Below are 20,267 nucleotides of genomic sequence, written 5' to 3'. Positions count from 1 at the left end.
ATGACGACCCGGTCGGAGAGAGAGAAAGCCCAGAAGCTGAACGAGCAGCATCAGGTCCTTCTGTCCAAAATGCTCCGGGAGGATGACAACAAGTATTGTGCAGACTGCGAGGCGAAAGGTAAAGCAGTTGTTTGCATGATTGTCTGTGTGTGAGCGACCCTTTAATACTACATGCATGCATGTCATGCAATGTTCAGGGGTTTAAACAACAATTGGAAACTGATAGAATGAGCTAAATAGTGCATGCAATAGTGCATGTTACCTGTCATTGTTGCAATAGTGCATGCAATAGTGCATGTTACCTGTCATTGTTGCAATAGTGCAATGCAATAGTGCATGTTACCTGTCATTGTTGCAATAGTGCATGCAATAGTGCATGTTACCTGTCATTGTTGCAATAGTGCATGCAATAGTGCATGTTACCTGTCATATATAACCCTATTATATATAATAAGATGAGAACCTAAAAGTGCACTGGTGCACTAGGCTTGCTGACTTAGCACTAGCCAGCTAGCTCGTTGGAGAGAGGATAAGGTTGGAATAGCGTGATGAAACTACAGTAATCCTATCGGGTGTCATCATGTCCTTGACTCCATCATTTATTTAAGAGTGTTGCAAACACATTGCCTGGACTGGGCGCGCGGTCTTGTAATAGTCACTGTCATCGTCCTCGTGACGTCCGGCGTGACGTCATTGCGTGACGTTAGAATGATAAGGTTCTATCTCAATTTTTGTCAAAATTGAGTTTTTTACATAATCTGATCCATTAGGTGTTTATTAATGCCTGTGTGGTGTTATTTTTTAAATGTTGACATTTTTGAGTTAGTAATTAATAAAATACAAAGGTTCCATCTCACAGAACATAATGGAATGTAAAAACTTTGACGCTCAATATCTCTGAACTGCCCTAAACGGAGATAGAACCTTATAATTCTATGCTCACGTTATGTTGTCGAGTCCAGTAGATTAGAACGGACTCTCTATCTATCGTGACTGAATGTTGGCTCCTGGACTGGCAGGGGTACTGTTAAGGTATATTGATTAATATAGGTGTCTATTATTAATATAGACACCGGTTACAGTGCCTTCACCTTTGCAATGTGAAACAGGTGCGCGTGCCAGCTCTTTCTCTGTGTATGCACTTTATTTGTGGCAATCACACACATGTTGGCAGGGCTCACAATACAATTGAACAGAAGAAGGTGTGATTGTAATAATGTTCTTTCACTGAAAGCTTTACTTCAATCGAAGTATTGAAGTATTTATTAGTAGTAGTATACTAGTATATTCCCTGGACAGGTGTTGTTATGCCAATGTGTTAAGACACACCCTAAGGAAACCTTGGCAGGGGTCAGGGGGAATGGGGATGAATGACCCCGCTCCTTGCCATGTTCCGAGAGTGAGGGAGGGAGGGAGAGAGTGTGTCACTGTCGTGGGTGTTAGAATGAAAGGAGAAAGAGACAGGCAGAGATACAGGGAGGCATTATTACTATTTGAGGTGTTGCTTTTTGCTTATCTCCTCATTCCACACCGTCACCCCTCCCCTCCCCTCCCCTCCCCTCTCTCGCTCCATCTCTTCCTCCCTGCGCCCGGGGCTCTGGTTTCTCTTGCCACACAATGACAAAAGGGAAAATAAATTACCCAGGCTCCTTCGCTTCCTTGCCTTCCATGGCCAAGAGAGATAGGGCTAATAAACATTTCAATGGCTTCCAATGGCTTTCCGCTACTCGGGTTTCCATCTGTGCCATTATAGCCGAGGCTAGCTCTCATTTATCCAGCCCTTTTCAGATCAGAATTGGGAGAAGAAATATTGCTAGTTTACTTCAGCAGTCTTTCTACCTGCTGAGCTGGCTGTCTGGTCAGGCTCTAGTCAGAGCTGATGGTGATCTGTCTGTCTAAGCCATATGACTGAGATGGCCTGCGGTCTCTTTCTCTCCCTCTTTTGGTGTCTATCTTGTATGCAAATAAAAAATACAAGCAAGCAAAAAACATGTCTCTCTCTCTGTCTCTCTCTGTCTCTCTGTCTGTCTCTCTCTCTCTCTCTCTCTCTCTCTCTCTCTCTCTCTCTCTCTCTCTCTCTCTCTCTCTCTCTCTCTCTCTCTCTCTCACACACACACCAGAGGCGTGTTTACACATGACTGGAGTGGAAGGGCAACTCTCCGATAGGCTGTACTTGATCAGCCTTGTATGTGACTCATAGGTTACATCATAGAGCTCACTCTACTAATAGTGCACGTGTGTACACACACCCTCTCACTCTTTGTTGTGCCTACAACACAATTAGCCCCACATTAATTCTCGTCAGATTGCAGCCCCACATGCAATCTGACGAGCTAAGCACATTTTTGTGCATTAAAAATAGGGATGCATCGATGCCACTTTTTTTTCAGACTGAGTACAAGTACTTACATTTGGGTAATCCTGAGTACCGATACAGAGTAGCCTACTTAATAATACCATTACAGTTATATCAATGACTTTGAAAACATGTTTTATTTTCGACAGCTTTCCTCACTTTCTGAATGAAATTAAATATTCAACATGACGCTGTTGCTGACATTTTAACATTCAACTTTCCCTGAACAAACAAGGCAAACAAACAACAAACTGTAAAACAAACAAGGCAAACAAACAACAAACTGCCACACATTTCACTTAAATACAACCTGTAACACATTCAGTGGATTTCATGTTATCTTATGTCAGTGCTGTTAGGACTATGCCTTTTTCAGGAAAGTGAGAGGCAGGTTCTTTTTGGTCAAAAGAAGCTGCTTTGCATTATGAGCTGTCAGCCTGTTTCTGTTTTCACCTACAATAATGTGACGTATTTGAGCTAAACAGGCTTTCACTTTCCACACTGCATGGTGCTAAGAGTTTAACGGCACATAATATGATATGATGTGTAGTGGTGGTCTAGTGGATAGTGAGTTGGACTTGTGATCGGAAGGACTTGTGATCGGAAGGTTGTGAGTTCAAATCCCGCCTGAAGCCACACCACTACTAGTGTGCCCTTGGGTAAGGCACTTAGCCCTCAGTTACTCCAGGGGGAATGTCCCTGTAATTCGTAATTGTAAGTCGCTTTGGATAAAGGCGTCTGCTAAATGGCAAAATTAATTAATTAATAAAAATTAATGATGATAAGATGTCGAAATCTAAAAGCCCAACTACCCACACTATGAAACAGTGATGTGAAGATAATAATGAACACATAATGAAATGCTCTTGTGTGACATAGTCAAATATTAATAATACTACCATCAAGTGCTTTGCAGACAGGTGAGCTGATCACACACAGGCATAGCTTGCTAACGCAGATGTGCACAATGCCATCATGCCAGCTGGCTCTCTCCTGGCTAGAGTAAGTAGCCTAATAGCTAGTAGTAGCCTACTATGTTTTTGCCGTTGTCCCAGAGCGCAACGTGAACAGAACCTTTCGGAATGCCCCACACATCTGAAGCATATCATCCAACGCACCTGTTATGGAGAAGTCATGCAGCTTTTGGTAATACGGTTTCTGTGATTTCTGGTTGACGGCTGGGAATCTCATACTTCCAGTACACTGAGAAGATAATCCCATATACAACTGAGCAGGCGGATGTATCGGGGCCGGGGTAGTTTGATGAACGAGTACGAGTAGCTTAAGCATGGTAATCTGGTACGAGTGTCGGAGCATCCCTGATTAAAAGTGATCAGATGACCTCTCCACAGTCCTCCACTCGTGTCCTACTGAAAACACATCGGAGGAGAAGATCTAGCTTCCTCCCCTCACACACGCTTTTTGAGGACGCGCGTGAGGAAGAGGGGACTCGAGCTCGAGGAGTTGTGTTCCTAACAATTGACAAAAGGCTTAATGGCTAGGTTAAATGTCGCTTCATTCTGTGTCACATTTTGTCTTCAACTATATCTGAGTTCCACGTCCTTCTCTTCTCTCACTTCTTGCGTGTGTTTGTGCGTCCGTGCGTGCGGCTGGCCTGACGTGGTCGGTGGGTAGACTGATGTAGGCCCAGCTAGACTGATGTGTAGGCCCAGCTTTGTCTACCGCAGTGTGGTGACTCACCTGAGCTGCTCAGCTGTAATTCCACCCTCTGTGTCTGTACCGCCCGCCCAATATTCCCTTAGTCTTCCATGTGTGTATTGTAAGGCTACTATACAAAACGTTCCTGTTTTACTTGTATAATGGCGCTATAGTGGCACTTTGAGATACGAGTCTGCTTGAATTTTTGTGTTAATTCTCTTAACAGCTTGCTTGTAACAGATACCATGTTTTGGTCCTTGAGCTGACCTACCTCTTGTGCTTGGGACTGTGGTGCTGCTGTGCCTTGTAGTGCCATTCAAAGTGGCATGTCCTGGGCGGGGGCACTGGCTGCTACACTCTCCTCTGTGTTGTTACGGGGAGCTTTAGTGAAATGGCCAGATGGGCACTGCTGTGCTGACCTCTCTTTGGTAGCTGCCCCCCTGCCTGTCTCTAACCCTCTCCCTCTGCTTGCTGTGTGAAGAGAAGGCAAGCATGCCAGCGCTAGGTCAACTGGCAGTGCCCAGTGCACTAGTCACAGAGACGGGCTAAGCCGGTCATAACCTGAAGCAGACGTTATTTGAAGGTCTACTTCATTGATAACCAGGCCTGCAAGATCTTCATGATCTTGCAGTTCCTCCCATAACCAGCAGGTAGAGCCACAAGCCCTTTAGATTCACAGTCTGTGAATTAGGCTAATAGCAGATGTAGCCTACTTTTGCTTGCAAAAGTTGCCGTGGCATGATCTTATTTATTATGTTCTATAATAGCTTACATTTTATGTATTGATTAATTTTAGCCATGTTTTTAGCCATGTTTTTTGGGGGGGTCATCCACTTAACCTTATATATAGGCTAATGTCCTTGGAATGTTGTTACCTATGAGAATCATTTGAACCAAAAACAAAAAAAATGCAATAAAGTCCCAGAGCAAAAAGTGAATTCATTCATTAATTAGGTTAATTATTCATTCAGTCATTACTTTATTCATTGCTTCCTCTTCTTTTCCCCTCTCCTACTACTGATATACAGGATAAGTGTAATTGGAGTGTAATGGTGGATTCCTACCAAACAGGCCTGTTGGATTTCGCCTACAGTGTTTTACCATCAGAGTAAATGAAACACATCTACAGTAAGCATGTTGTCCCCCTTGGCCAATCAGTGTCATTTCTGAATTTCAGTTGTTTGCTATAGCAACCCTTGGGCCAATCAATCTCATTTCTGAATTTCTGTTATTTGCTATAGCAACCCTTGGGCCAATCAGTGTATCTTTGTAAATGCCAGATCTCTATGACAAGATCTGTTTTCACCCATGCTCTGTCAAGATTGTCCCAGTGGTGTCTGAGATCTCACGTAACCTGATTTCATCGTCGGGAACAATGAAAGGGATGGGCCTGGGACTCGTTGACAACACCACTACTCCTGGATGCTACTCCTGATTCTGTAACTGTACCCTGCAGTACTGCCAGTGAGCACCAGAGGGCACTAGAGTATTACACACATCTTAGGTGCCATCTAAACCATAGATCGAGGATCGGATGAGCATTTTGATTAGGGAGGCGGGCGAGGGGGCTTTTTCCACTTTGTGAATGACTTGATGTCCACACTTCTGATCAATGGTCACCAAGTCAAGGACATGATCTGTAGGGCCTCTGTGTCACTGTGTCTTTTAACTGGGCCTAAACTCACCTCGTCAACCACCTGCTACCCTGAAGTCCTTTCCCAAGTCTCTCTGTCTCCCCAGCTGTCACACACACACACACACACACACACACACACACACACACACGATGCCCCCAGAGCCTGGCTGAATGACAGGGGAGCTCTCCAACTTGGGGAGGTGAGCAGCCAAGCATGAAATTAAGGCCCCAACCATCAACCTGAGGACAGACAGGGTCTGGTGTGTGTGTCTCTGTGTCTGTGTGTCTGTGTGTGTCTGTCTGTGTGTGTGTGTCTGTCTCTGTGTGTGTCTGTGTCTGTGTGTATTTGGTTCCAGTCAGGACAGTTGGCATCAACAGTATTGTTGGTGTGTGAAGTAAGTGTGAAGTCTGATTGGTCTGTCTGTGGTGTGTTTATGGTAGAACCGTGCGTTGGCCCCGTCTGTGTGTGTGCTGTCAGACCGTCCTCCGCTAACGCACTTAACGGCCGAGGTAAATGATCCCCGCTGCCTCTGACTCTGTGACTAATCTCTCCCAGCATGCACTGCATGGCATGGGCGGCTTATCACCATGATTGAGCATGGTGGGCTGGCTGACGGATGGTGTGGGTTTCATCTAGGTGTGTGTGTGTGTGTGTGTGTGTGTGTGTGTCCTCTCCCCATTACTCCCTCTTAATGTATTCAGAGTAGTTTGGTGAGAAGAGACCACATAGACCAGCCCAGTCACGGTGGGGGTGTTCTTACTTGTGTTTGTTTACATTTAGCCTCCATTAATTGGCACCTTTGACTTTGACCTTTATCCAGTCTTCGCAAGAAAAGCAACCTCTGCTCGGGGCCATTGGCAGTCATAATAATGCTAGAAGAAGGAAGATTTTGTTGTTGTTGTTAATATAGGCCTACAATAGAGAAGCTGAACAGGGGGGATGGGGAGATTTCAGGAAGGACAGTTAAGGTGTAGCCTGAAGAGATGGGTCTTCAGTCTCCGGTGGTCTGATAGGGCGTGCCAGTTCGCGTTCGCATTCGGAAACCTCCGAACGTTGGCGCTGTCTGGCAGTGGCGAACGAGCCCGCGTTCATACCAGTGTATCGTTCGCCAGACAGCGCCAACGTTCGGAGGTTTCCGAACGCGAACTGGCACGGTTCTTTGCCGGTGTGAAAGCCCTATAACAGCATTCTGTATGAGATGCAGAGGTCTGCTCCCCGGGCCAGGAGTGCGTTGCATTAGGCTAGTCAAGGCAGGAGATGACCAGTGTCTGGACCGGGAGTTGTGCTGTTTCTCTGGTGAGGAACGGGCCTATCGTTCTGATGTCGAAGAGGACGAATCTGCAGGAGTGACGCTGTCGCTGTGGTGTTCCATCGCACAAGATGAGTGGCTGTCTGGGAGGGGGAGGTTCACTGTAGAGATCTCTACTGTGATGAAGACGTCTTGGAGAGGGCAGGCTTTCCCTAAGGAGGAAGGGTAATATTTGTAAAACTGGAAAATCCCAATCTCTGTCCATTTCTTGCACATGGGTTTCATTCCTGGCTAGAAAGAAAGAAAGAAAACTACCCTGAAAATTGTTGACGCATCTGCTTGTTTTGAGAGCAGCATGTCCCTGGATGCTGAGAGCTGACAGCACGTCCCTGGATTCTAGTATTGGGTAAAACATATATAGCACTTATATAGCGCCTTTTCCCAAAGCTTTACAATGGTCTCTCATTCACCCATTCACCCACACTTCCACACACCAATGGCGGCAAGCTACCATGGCACAGGCACAGGCCCACTGCGGAAGCAATTTGGGGTTCAGCGTCTTGCCCAATGACATCTCGACACGTGGGCAGGAGGAGCCAGGGATCGAACTGCCGACCTTGCAATCATTAGATGCCGGCTCTAGCCTACCTCCTGAGCCACAGCCGCCATAGTTGAATATTTGTTTACAGTGTCACAGTGTTAAAGTGAGTTAAGAAAATGTTAAAGAGAAAACAGGTGTCTTTGGAGAGATATAGCCTCGGGTCTCACTCTGACAGTGAGTTCCCCTGGACCTGCCAGTGTGGAGCATGGTTGCTTACAGAGTTTTCACACTGAAGACAAAATGTATCTGTTGTAAGTCGCTTTGGATAGATGTGTCTGCTAAATGCTAAAAATGGAAATGTGCCTGTGAGTCTGTGTGTGGTGTTGAGCAACAGTAGTGCTGTACTGCATCAGTGCTACTTTGATATAATGTGTTACAGTGTTTCTCAATTGCCTTCACACGAACACTGGAACTTGAGACGCTGACCAAAACCTGAAACTCATGTACCTTATCTCACACCAATTCTGCACACATACAAACACATTTCCTGCTTTTCACTCATTTTACAGTTCTAAACCACAGTTTCTGGAAAAAAAAACACTACACACAATTCTCTACATTTGGCACAATCTTCAAAAATTAAAATATCTCTTGTGTTGCCATGGAAAACACTACCATTCAGAATGCTAAACTCAAATCACCAATCACACAATCACACTCCTCTATGGGCAAATGACCTATTGCTGTGTGTGTCAATTTCAATTTCAATTAGCAATCATAGCTTTAGCAATAAAAGGGCCAAAGGTGAGCTCTCTTGTGTTGGAAAACAATGGATGCCAACTTTGCCAATCCGAGTCTGTGTGTGACATTTCATCAGGGCATTTCTCTCACAGACTAAAGACAACCACTCTCTGATGACCTGTAGCTGAGAGAGCCTTTGAAAACGGTGTGTGTGTGTGTGTGTGTGTGTGTGTGTGTGTGTGTGTGTGTGTGTGTGTCTTCCAAGTTCCATGTGTGTGTGTGTGTGTGTCTTCCATGCTGGCTGTCTTTCTTCTAGTCACATCACATAGTGGCCATAGCTGATTCGTGATGGACAGAGGAGCTACCAGTGCCAGTGTTGAAGCCATACCCAGGGTAATGAGTGAGCATCAGATACATCCATGTCTGTGTACGTGTTCTGTCTTCTGTGCAGGTCCCAGGTGGGCCTCGTGGAACCTGGGGGTCTTCATGTGCATCCGCTGTGCTGGCATCCACCGCAACCTGGGGGTCCACATCTCCCGGGTCAAGTCTGTCAACCTAGACCAATGGACCCAGGAACAGATGCAGGTGTGTGTGTGTGTGTGTGTGTGTGTGTGTGTGTGTGTCTGAGTGATTCCTATGTGTGATGTGAGTGTAAGGTTGCTTGTAAGAGAGAGTCAAAAGTGTGTGTGTGTTTGTGAACTAACAGAGTGTATCTCTGCTTTATTCATGGCTCTGCAAAAGCTATCTGAGAGAGTAGAGTGTGTGAGGCTCTCTCAGAATGTAAATCGCAGTTTTAATGGCTAATTTATTCCTGATCGGTAATTATTCCATCTTCAGATCGTTCCTCCGATCAAACTCATCAACCTCATGTTCATCTCCTTTGAGTGTGTGTGTGTGTGTGTGCGCGCGCGTGTGTGCGTGCGTGAGTGTGTCGCTCCCAAGAGCTAGGCCTAAATGAGTAGAATGTAAATGCAATATTTCAAAAGCTCTGGCTGTGTGAGTTTTATCAGTTTCAACATTATTCTGTTTGTGTTAAATACTGCATTATTCATATCCGCCCCCCCTCTCTCTTTCTCTCTGTCTGCAGAGTGTACAGGATATGGGGAATACCAAGGCCAGGCGGCTGTACGAAGCCCACCTCCCAGACAACTTCAGACGACCACAGACCGATCAGTATCCTGTGTGTGTGTGTGTGTGTGTGTGTGTGTGTGTGTGTGTGTGTGTGTGTGTGTGTGGTCCCTGTTTTTTTATTTTATTTATTTTATTTTATCGTGTGTGTGTATAAGAAATATGTTTGTTGATGTATTTAATCCGGATCAACTATATCCAACCGCTAATTACTAGAGACACATTTTTCCAAGCAACACCTTTTAGCATATTGCTCTATCTATGCTGAGTGGCAGCATTGCGTTTCAGCTGCCTGTAGTTGTGTGATGAACAGAACCGGACAGCTGTGTGGTTGAAACAACAGCTGTTCCTATTCCGGGCTGAAAACCTCAGATTTAAACTGTCAGGGTGCTTAAAGATTCCTCTCCAAGATCTTGCATCATCTGGCATTGAGAAATCCTTTGGAGTGTTCATCTTTACTCTTTTGAAGTCTGCTACGTTAGTTCTGACAGTAGCGGCAGGCCAGATGGTAGAAAGGCTATATTTTGATACTGGTGGATATAATATTATTATATATATATAATAGCTCAAATCAGACAGTTGAGATGAGATGTGGAGAAACTAGTTAGAAAAATGCAGTGACTGCCATCCTTTGTATGTATGACCGTGAGGAAATAATTTCAATAAAAACGTTTTCACCCAAAAAGTGCTAGTTATGACTAGATTTCTAGCTAGCTAGTATCACATATGACAATGTTGATAGTAACATTGATAATCCAGCTAGCAAGCATGCTTACCTACGTCATTAAAGCACTTTGAGCTGCGACGTTTGCAGGAAAAGTTCTATACAAATAAAAGTTATTATTATTATTAAGTTACCATAGGGGTCTGTACTGTCTAAATGCGTTTAGGAAAAACATTCTACAACTAGCTAGTTTTAGCCGTCCCTCTCCTTCCATTTTTCGTACACTGTATCCCTTTTCAAATATCATATGAAATATCAACATCGTCACACAACCAACAAACAGACCTCAAAATAAGGATTCATTTTCTTCCCTTCAATTGTCAAATATATATTTAAATTAAGATTTGAATTTGAATACAAACTGGGATTCCTTGCTCTTCCCTCAGCCTTGTTGTTTGGCTGTAGTCAGATCCACTAGCTCTTCACAACCCCTCCTCTACCTACCTCCTCCATGCACCCCTCCCCTCCCCCTCTTCCTGTACTCCACCATCCTATCTTGTCTACTCCCGACTCTCCTCCATTAACCACTCCTTTTTCATTTCCGTCTTTTCTCCTCCCCCTCTTTCTCCCCCCCCCCCCCCCGTGTATCCCTTTCTCCTATTCCCCCACTCTCAATCATAGTCCTTCTTCCTTTTCCCGACCCTCTCACCCCCTCCTCCCGTGCTCTCCCTCTCCTATTCTCACCCTCCCTCTCTTCCTCCCATCCCCCTCCCTCCGTTCCTCCCCCGGGTTATTAATGTTTCAGTAGCGGTGTGTATTGTGTCGTAATCAAAGTTTCATGAAGGTGCAAATCAAATAATGTCACTGGTGCGAGGTGTGTGTGCACGTGCCTGTGCATGTGCCGGTGCACACAGTAGGACTGTGCAGTGTTGTTGTTCCTGAACCTCCAACCTCAGAGCCGTGGAGGTCTTCATCCGGGACAAGTACGAAAGGAAGAAATATTATGACAAGAATGGCCTCAACAACACACCTCCTGTAAGTCCTGTCACCGCCTTAACACTACCCCCTCTAACACCACCTGTTACACAGCTATAGGCACAAAGAGTATGTTAGTGTGTGTGTGTGTGTGTGTGTGAGTGTGTGTGTGTGTGTGTGTGTGTGTGTGTTGGATACTGTCTGTTGTACAGTATTGATACAGTAGTGATACTGTATCTGTCAACCCACTGGTATCATCATCTGGTGTGAATAACATCCTGTGTGTGGCAGAACTGGTTGTTGGCTCAGCACTACTGTAACCGACTGTTTCCATAATGTCAAAATGCACTGATAGTATTTATGTCCTTTAGATATTGTACATGTATGTGGACATAAATAAAGCATTTAAAATGTGTGTGTGTGTGTGTGTGTGTGGTGCTGGTTTATGTGCGGTGCTGATTATTTGGGAAAGGTATGACAAACATTGCACTACCTTTGTGGAAGTGTGAGAGGGGGGTTGTTCAGTAGGGTATGTGTGAGAGGCGTGCATTCCTACCGTATGTGAACGCTCTGACCGTGTGGGTGACTGCATATGTATGAGGGTGAAAGTATGTTTGTGTGGGCGATTTTCTGAGTGCGTGCAGCTGTGTGTATCTCTCAGATTACTGAGCCTCGAAAGCCCATTTTCCACCTGAGGGGCCTAAGCCCCCACCCCCCTGACCTACCTCTCCACCCCTTGGTCTGTCACACCTGCTAGCGTTAGACTGATAGCATTGCTGCTGGCAGATAGGTAGAGGCGGGAGACCCACCATGGGGTCATGCACACAAACACACGCGCACGCACGCACACACACACACACACACTCTTAGATGGAGAGTGAGGTAGGCAGAGAGAATCTCTCGCTCTCTCTCCCAATATGCTTTCTCTCTCTTTCTCTCTCTCTCTCTCAGGCATTGCCATCAGGAATACTCTGATCTAGGATCTGTCTCTGCCACCCACCACAGATGCTGCCTTTTATATGCAAATTAATTATTAAAAACAACTCATTATCACTTTAAGTCATTTCGTGTGGCTGGTGGGAGAAAGAGGGGCGGGGGGGGGGGGCGTTGAATATCCCCTAGCTATAGTGGTGTGTGTGTTTTCAGAGACATTGAACTGCATAGGCTCTGTCTGTGTATGACCTCTGTGTGTGTGTGTGAGTGTATGTGTGTTCTTTGTGAGAGAGAATAGTAGCCTTTTGTAAAATCCAACATGCATCACTCCGCTAACAATGTTGCATTGTGGGTATGAGGACGTTTAATGTAACAGTCCATACATGAGACCATTGTTCATTGGCAATCAAGCCCCCTGCAAAAAAGTCAGAACATAGAAAACACAGTGCATAGGCTATATGTATACATGCATGTATATACTACTAGTATACAATGTAACAAGACAAGAGGACTACATCAGGAGACTGGGAGTGGGACTGTCTCATGTGCGAATAGGCTGATATTATTATTATTTTAATTAAATGTAATGATCGCTGTCCAGTTCTGACGTTGCTACTTCTATGCGGCTGCCTATCGATAGGCTATAAGATTCTGTGGTGCTGAAATGAGGGCTTCTAGGCTATGCTTTAAGAGACCCATATTATACTTGTTTTCAACGTTAATATAGCTCTCTGGGATCCCCCAAATTTTTCCCCCCATAACAGTTTTTTGCTGAAAATACCACTCAGATTGTAATCTAGCATGCCTCTACAGTATAACCCTCTCTTTCAGTCCTTCTCAACGGGCTGTTTCTATGTCTGTAGCTTTAAATGTAAATACGTTTCTGCTCCCCACGCCCCACTCCGTAATTGGTTGTGGCTTTTCGTATGTGCCTCCTTGGTACATTGGTTATGGTGAGTGTTTCTCCCCATGAACAGCCATATAGTTGGTTTGTTCAAAATGGCATACTAGCATACTGCATACTTCATACTCAATGAGTATATACAGTACTGCATACACCCTACTAAATTCATAATAACTATGCCAATACCAGCTGACTGTTCACACTGCAGTATGCATCTCAGTATCCCAGAATGCATTTCGCACCGGCCGGCAGCGGGGATAACCCTAAGTCTGAAGCTACAATACTGGGACCATTCGTGACTGGGCTACAGGCAGACAAATACTACGCGAACGTGTGTGTAAGACACAAATAAACTTGATGAGTTTGTATTACGCGGTTTGACGAGACTGAAGAGACGCGCAATGCATTTTGGGGATTGAGTAGTCGAATAGTGTGGTCTCATCGCATACTCAGAGATACTAGTATTCATACTAGATTTCTTGCATACTGATACAGTATGAACACACTGCATACTCAAACGTCATACCTACGTAGTATGAATAGTACGCTAGTATGCCATTCCAAACACTTAACATCATATGACTGTTAACAGAAACGCAGAGCCAGGCTCCTGCTCAAACTGTTCAAAAATTGCGAATGCAGCATTGTATTGGTATCGATTCCTCTTTCAGGAAAAGTTTTGTGGCCAGTCCTGCTCTGTACTGACCAGTGGCGGCTGGTGCTAAACATTTTGGGTGGGGCACAGGTTATGGGGGCATGCTCCACGGGGAAGAATATCAACTTTAAAATCTGGATTTACAGTCGATTTTAGCATGAGAATAGCTCTACCCCCCTGTACAGACCTCGCCATCCCCTCTACCCCCCTGTACAGACCTCTTCATCCCCTCTACCCACCTCTACAGACCTCTTCATCCCCTCTACCCCCCTGTACAGACCTCTTCATCCCCTCTACCCACCTCTACAGACCTCTTCATCACCTCTACCCACCTCTACATCTCCTCTACCCACCTCTACAGACCTCTCCATCCCCTCTACCCCCTGTACAGACCTCTCCATCCCCTCTACCCCCCTGTACATACCTCCTCATCCCCCCTACCCCCCTGTACAGACCTCTTCATCCCCTCTACCCCCCTGTACATACCTCCTCATCCCCCCTACCCCCCTGTACAGACCTCTTCATCCCCTCTACCCCCCTGTACATACCTCCTCATCCCCCCTACCCCCCTGTACAGACCTCTCCATCCCCTCTACCCCCCCTGTACAGACCTCTTCATCCCCTCTACCCCCCTGTACAGACCTCTTCATCCCCTCTACCCCCCTGTACATACCTCCTCATCCCCCCTACCCCCCTGTACAGACCTCTCCATCCCCTCTACCCCCCTGTACAGACCTCTTCATCCCCTCTACCCCCCTGTACAGACCTCTTCATCCCCTCTACCCCCCTGTACAGACCTCTTCATCCCCCCTACCCACCTCTACAGACCTCTTCATCCCCCCTACCCACCTCTACAGACCTCTTCATCCCCCCTACCCACCTCTACATACCTCCTCATCCCCCCTACCCCCCTGTACAGACCTCTCCATCCCCTCTACCCCCCCTGTACAGACCTCTCCATCCCCTCTACCCCCCTGTACAGACCTCTTCATCCCCTCTACCCCCCTGTACAGACCTCTTTATCCCCTCTACCCCCCTGTACAGACCTCTTCATCCCCCCTACCCCCCTGTACAGACCTCTTCATCCCCTCTAGTGAGTGTGTGAGTGTGAGTGTGTGTGTGTGTGTGTGTGTGTGTGTGTGCGTGTGTGCGTGTGTGCGTGTGTGCGTGTGTGCGTGTGTGTGTGTGTGTGTGTGTGTGTGTGTGTGTGCGTGTGTTGAATACATAAACAAACAAGCTAAAAGACGACAATAGAAAACGTACCATGCTGACGATATTACTAAATGTTTGAAGTAGCTTTTATCTTAGCTGACTCTCTTACCTTCAGGTCGAGTTTGTGTATTCTGGCTTCGCAAAACACCAACAGTAGCAGCCTAACAGCCGCGGAGATTGCGCGGAGATTGCGCGGAGATTGCGACCACAAACGAAGTTTGACTTCGGTAATAGGTCCAGTTGTAATATCCTCAAGCAGGGGAGGCTGGCTCCCCACCAAAGGGAGAAGAGAGAGATTTTTTTTCTATGACTTCTAGACAGTGTTGCTTCTGAATATCATAGTCCAATCAGCTAGTGTTCTGTGGCGTATATCATAGTCCAATCAGCTAGTGTTCTGTGGAGTATGTTCCAATCAGCTTCAAGTCCCGCCCCTTTCGGTGCATGTCCCAAAACCCCATAGACAATTGACCGAATGGCCTGAAGTTACCAAAATAGATTTTACATGCAAGTCTACGAGAACAGCCTAGTGCAACTTCGAGTAGACTGAAAGTTGCCCCGAAAGGGGCGGGACTTGAAGCTGATTGGAACATACTCCACAGAACACTAGCTGATTGGACTATGATATACTCCACAGAACACTAGCTGATTGGACTATGATATTCAGAAGCAACACTGTCTAGAAGTCATAGAAAAAAAATCTCTCTCTTCTCCCTTTGGTGGGGCATTGCCCAATTGCACCTAATGAACCAGCCTCCCCTGGTACTGACCAAGGTTGGCAAAGCAGTCAGACACAAAGTGGTTAGCACATGTACAGGCTTCTGCTAACTGTAGCTGGGACATTCTCATCAAAAATCTACTTCATCCACTCAGCTCTTCTGTCTTCTGAGGCTGGGGGCTGATGTAGCAATTTGTGCAACTGAGCCGTTCTCATGCTTAACTCTCCGACATAACGCTAGCCTGTCTTGTGAAACAAACGGTGCACCTTCGCAAAGGTAACTTAGTTCTCAAGCCGTGGGCAGTGTAATTCTAATGAGACCCACCGTTATGTAAGATAAGATGGGGCGGCAAATCCGATCGGCTTGTTGAATCACAAGTTTCTGAAATAGGCAGCCCACAAAAAAACTGACTGGGTTGTTTTATTTCACAGTTTGTGTGTTACTAGGCCAATCAGAGGCTCACTTGTATGTGCACAAGCAATGAAAAAGCACGTTTTTCATAATATGGGACCGTCGATGGTGAAATGGTTATTTGTCTTCATTATTAAAAAATGTTTTTAAGTTTGATGCAGCTGATACATGGTGGCGAAATGCTGACATTTATGCTGTTGGTTTGCTGCACTAATTGATTCTCTTGTTCACTAAAGATTCTAAAATGAGTCTACTTCCCCAATGTGTCGAAGCAACAGTATAGTCTACTAATCGGCAACCAGTTAATCTTTTTAGAATCTACTGTTCCATATACCTAAACCTGCTCTCTCCCAGTTTGGAAAGTTTATTGTGGTGCGTCTTTTAATGCTAAAGTTCACCTTCAACAGACCTGTCTAGATCTTACTTGGGGTCGTTTCATTGTGCAACGTACTATCTATAGCTATACAGGCGTTAGCTGGTAAACTTTCAAATGAAACTTACTAAGGAAGGCTTTTCCCTTCCTGTAAGAGATGTGCCAATAACTGTGGTGTAGATAAGAATTTATTCTGCCTGTGGACAGTGCCAATAACTTGTGGCGCAGATGTAGTATATCATTGGTTAAGCAAGAGTGGTCATCTCATAAGGGAGGAAACTTCTATAAATGTGTGTCCCGGCCCACGTTGGGGGCTTTTTTGACTCTGCTATTTTCTCTCTGAGCTCATGTAACTTTGCTTAATAAAAGGCCTTATTTGAGCCATTTGACTCGAGCTCTCTGTGCTTTACTGTGTGATTGAGTGGCTGATGCCATGCCCGAGTGAGGGGAGGAGCCTGAATTTCAACTTTGCAGGGAGGCCCCCAGAGAAACTGCCTTACACCAGTGCCATTGTTCTGCCATTACATGGGCAGCATGGTACGTAATGTGTGTCACATTATGTTAGCAACGCTTTCAACGGACTGTACAATTAAGCCAGGCAATTTCAAGAGCTTTTATTTGGCTTATCAGTGCTAGGTCATGTCAGAGAGAAATGGAAATGAGTGGATCTCTTAGAATTTGGATCTCTCCCAGATCTGTCTTTTCACCCAGAGGCAAGAGAGACGGTTGTTTGATGACTAACAGTGGAGGGAGGGAGCGAGAGAGATGAAGACTTTTTAACTCCCTTTAAGACAGAATGAGATGTGCTTGGTGTGATGATCCCCTCTGGTAGTTTAGAGAGGCGGAGGGAGAGAGGGAGGGGGGGATATAAACACAGAATTTGGAATGTGATGCAACGCCTTCTCTCTTTCTCTGAATACTCTCTCTGCCTGCTCCATGCGCCAATGTTATTGAGTGCAAGGTGCGTTTTTGCTATGGTCTAAAATGCACTTGAGGGGGAGGGCTGTTCTTGTTTAGAGCTAGTTTAGCTTGTCTTAGTGTAGGGTAGCATAGCGTGTCTCAATTAGGTCCCATCAAGAAACAAACACTAGCCTAGACACGTAGATTTGAGAGGATTGAATAAGTAGAGTTTAAGCAAGATTATACTAGCTCAACCTTCCCTCTGATGGGCTAGAATTGATACCATCTGTGGCCTGGGGTGGTCCAGTGGTCTAGCACCGCGGTCTACAGTGCACACATATGCCCATGTCGGCATGGGTTCAAATCCGGCCCATGCCCTGCTGACATACCCTCTCTCCCTTCTCCTCCTTACTTTCCTGTCTGTCTTCACTCTATATGTACAATACAATGAAAAATATGAGTGGGACTGCCCGACTCAGAAAAAATATATAAAAATAAATAAATAATAATAATTGATACCATCTGGCTTTTAACCAATGCTTTCAGATTTGCTACATGTCTGTGGAGTAGAGTTGGCCGGTTTCCAATTTTAGAAACCGTTAAACTGCCCCTAAACTTAACCCCGGTTTACGGTATAACTGTAGCGGTAGCGGAGATTAACAACAAATGCATGGGCTACAATCCAGTACAAATCAATTAAATTAAAAGCACAGCCTCTAGCATCGAGTAGGCTTATCAAATAATAACAAAATAACAATAAATAACAAAAACGTCAGTAACGAAAATGGTCATAAAACCGTATCCTACAGACACCTTCTGCTTTTTAGCTTTTTGCTTGTTAGGAATCAACTCGCTTGCGCTTGCCATATCTTTTTCTAATTGTCCGTAACCATTTGACAGGTTATTTATTTGACAAATTACATTGTTTACAAAAACTTCTGTCATCACTTTCATAGCATCTTCAACCACACAGACAGTGGTGCTGGACAAACACTTGCATTTGTTATATATAGGAAAAAACGTAGCTATTTTCTTGTGCTAGACGTTCAAAAAAAGTTACAACAGCATGCAAACTGCAAATTTACCAAGTTAACGTTAGCTAGCTAGCTAGCTTAGTAGCTACATATCCGGAGCTTCGTGCTTTGAATTACCATAATAACCATATATGGGTAGAACGCGCAGCTTCTCTGCTTTCTGGAACCGTTGGAATTTGTTCAATAGAACATTATAGTTTAATGTAATGTGAACAACATGTGTAAAATACCGATTTTATTGAGGCGTTTTTATAGGCATATATTATATAGCAATGTATTACGGTATTGACAAAAAACGTTGCTATTTTCAAAAACCAGGGTTTACAGTATAAGTGGTTGTTGTTTCTGGACATGGGGGATTAGCCTGGAGAGGCTAATTAAGCAATATCACACGAGAGGGAGCGCTGTTATACCGCAGGCCGAGTACCGAAGATAATCACAGCCGCGCTGATATCCAGTATAACAGCACAACCTCGAGTATGATATTGCTTTTATACAACAGTTCTACAAGTGCCATTTATTAGTTGACAGTAATAAGTGACAACAGATAATGATTTATTCGTTTATTTAGGCCTAATCATTTATTTGGCTCCGCAACTGAACTTGCTCTTGAACTGGAATGTTGCCAAGCAACCTGTGTAGCATTCCCAGCTGAATGATGGTCAATGACTCTCATGGGACTGACGGTTTGTGTCGTTTTTATTCATGCAATTTTCTTCATCATAAACACACCGTAAGAGCTGAATAAAGGAAAATAAATCATGTTGTCACAGTTTGTACAACATGGCTCATAAACAATATATTGAACCACAATATCCGTGTAGACAGCTCACCAATAAGCATGACACCAACATTAACTAATAACTCCGACAGAGCTAGCTAGGTTACAGTTGAGCTAACATGACTCTGCTAACGTTAACAGGCTAGTCCAAACCAATTAACGCAAACATTCTTCAGTAAGCTAACTTTCATGTTCAACAGTTACAAATAATTCCCCAAAATATACCATATGACAGCAAAAATACCTTGTCCTACGTCCAGCCAGGTGCTAGGTTACGAGGTAGTGGATTACAAAACAAAATTCCGTACTCATGTAACCTTAATGGTTATATAGGTGACGACGCCATTCTCTTTAAGGGGAGAAACCCAGTTCTAGTGTCCCACAGGTTACACTCAATAGATTCATTTCTTTTCACCGTCAACTTTCCTTAATTTCATTCATAGGCTTCCCTACGTGTCTTGCGGAAGCCATGTATCTCCCTCCCTCAATCTCTCTCTCTCTCTCTCTCTCTATCCCTCCCTCCCTCCCTCTCTCTCTCTCTCTCTCTCTCTCTCTCTCTCTCTATCTCTCTCTCTCTCTCTATCCCTCCCTCCCTCCCTCTCTCTCTCTCTCTCTCTCTCTCTCTCTCTCTCTCTCCCTCCCTCTCTCTCTCTCTCTCTGTGACTCTTTGCCTATCACCCATGTGATCAGATACAGGCATACAGAAAGCCACACACACACACACACACACACACACACACGGGTCTATGTCAGGCCAACATTGGTCCTCCTGTCAGAGCAGAGCTGGTCCAGTCTTTGAGTGTCTTTGGCCCATGCTTGTCTTGTCCCTTGCTTATAAATCCTTTCGGTTCCATAAATGTCTTTTCTCTTTCTATCTATTTTTCTCTGTCTGCAGAAGTCCTCTGATGCAGCTCCTGCCCCTGCCTCCTCCTCCCCCTCCTCGCAGGCCGCTGAGAAGAACCGACAGGAGGTTAATTTTGTGCCGTGCAACCCGGTGTTCTGTTAGAATCTGTCTCTGTGTGCTGTGTTGTGGTGTGTTGTGTTTTTTTGGATGTGTTGTGTTGTGTGTTGTGTTGTGTTTTGCCATGTGTTACTCTTGTAATGATTTACAATCCAATACAACATTGTTATCCCTCCAGTATCCGAATGGTCATCCGGTGTGTGATCGAGCAGGCTGGAGTGAATCGATGTGTATGTGTGTGTGTGTGTGATAGGCCAAACAATTCCCTGGTAAACTGCACACACTCAGGGAGAAAAGCACGGCAATCATTGTAGCACTATATCAGAGATGAGTAGTGGGGTTGATTAGTTTTTGATTACTAATTAATTCCACAAGAGATGTTTTTGTGTGTGTGTGTGTGTGTGTGTGTGTGTGTGCATCACAGACTCTGACCTCCT

At 45.0% G+C, this 20,267-nt stretch overlaps 1 protein-coding gene across 1 annotated transcript in view; it reads left to right on the top strand.

Annotated features, from left to right (window-relative positions):
• LOC308173930 (stromal membrane-associated protein 1-like) overlaps positions 1 to 20,267 on the top strand; it is a gene marked incomplete at both ends in the record, with an annotated part of 44,846 nt that continues 24,579 nt past the window's right edge. Inside the window, 5 exon segments of the mRNA XM_080548983.1 lie at positions 1 to 118; positions 8,635 to 8,768; positions 9,271 to 9,356; positions 10,932 to 11,010; positions 19,765 to 19,839. Of these exon segments, the coding sequence (XP_080405109.1) occupies positions 1 to 118; positions 8,635 to 8,768; positions 9,271 to 9,356; positions 10,932 to 11,010; positions 19,765 to 19,839 (492 nt within the window).

Source organism: Nansenia antarctica, assembly GCF_963989245.1.
Source record: "Nansenia antarctica genome assembly, chromosome: 19".
NCBI classification, from domain to species: domain Eukaryota; kingdom Metazoa; phylum Chordata; class Actinopteri; order Argentiniformes; family Microstomatidae; genus Nansenia; species Nansenia antarctica.
Note: the sequence above shows the minus strand (reverse complement) of the source record. Positions and strands in the feature narration are given on the sequence as shown.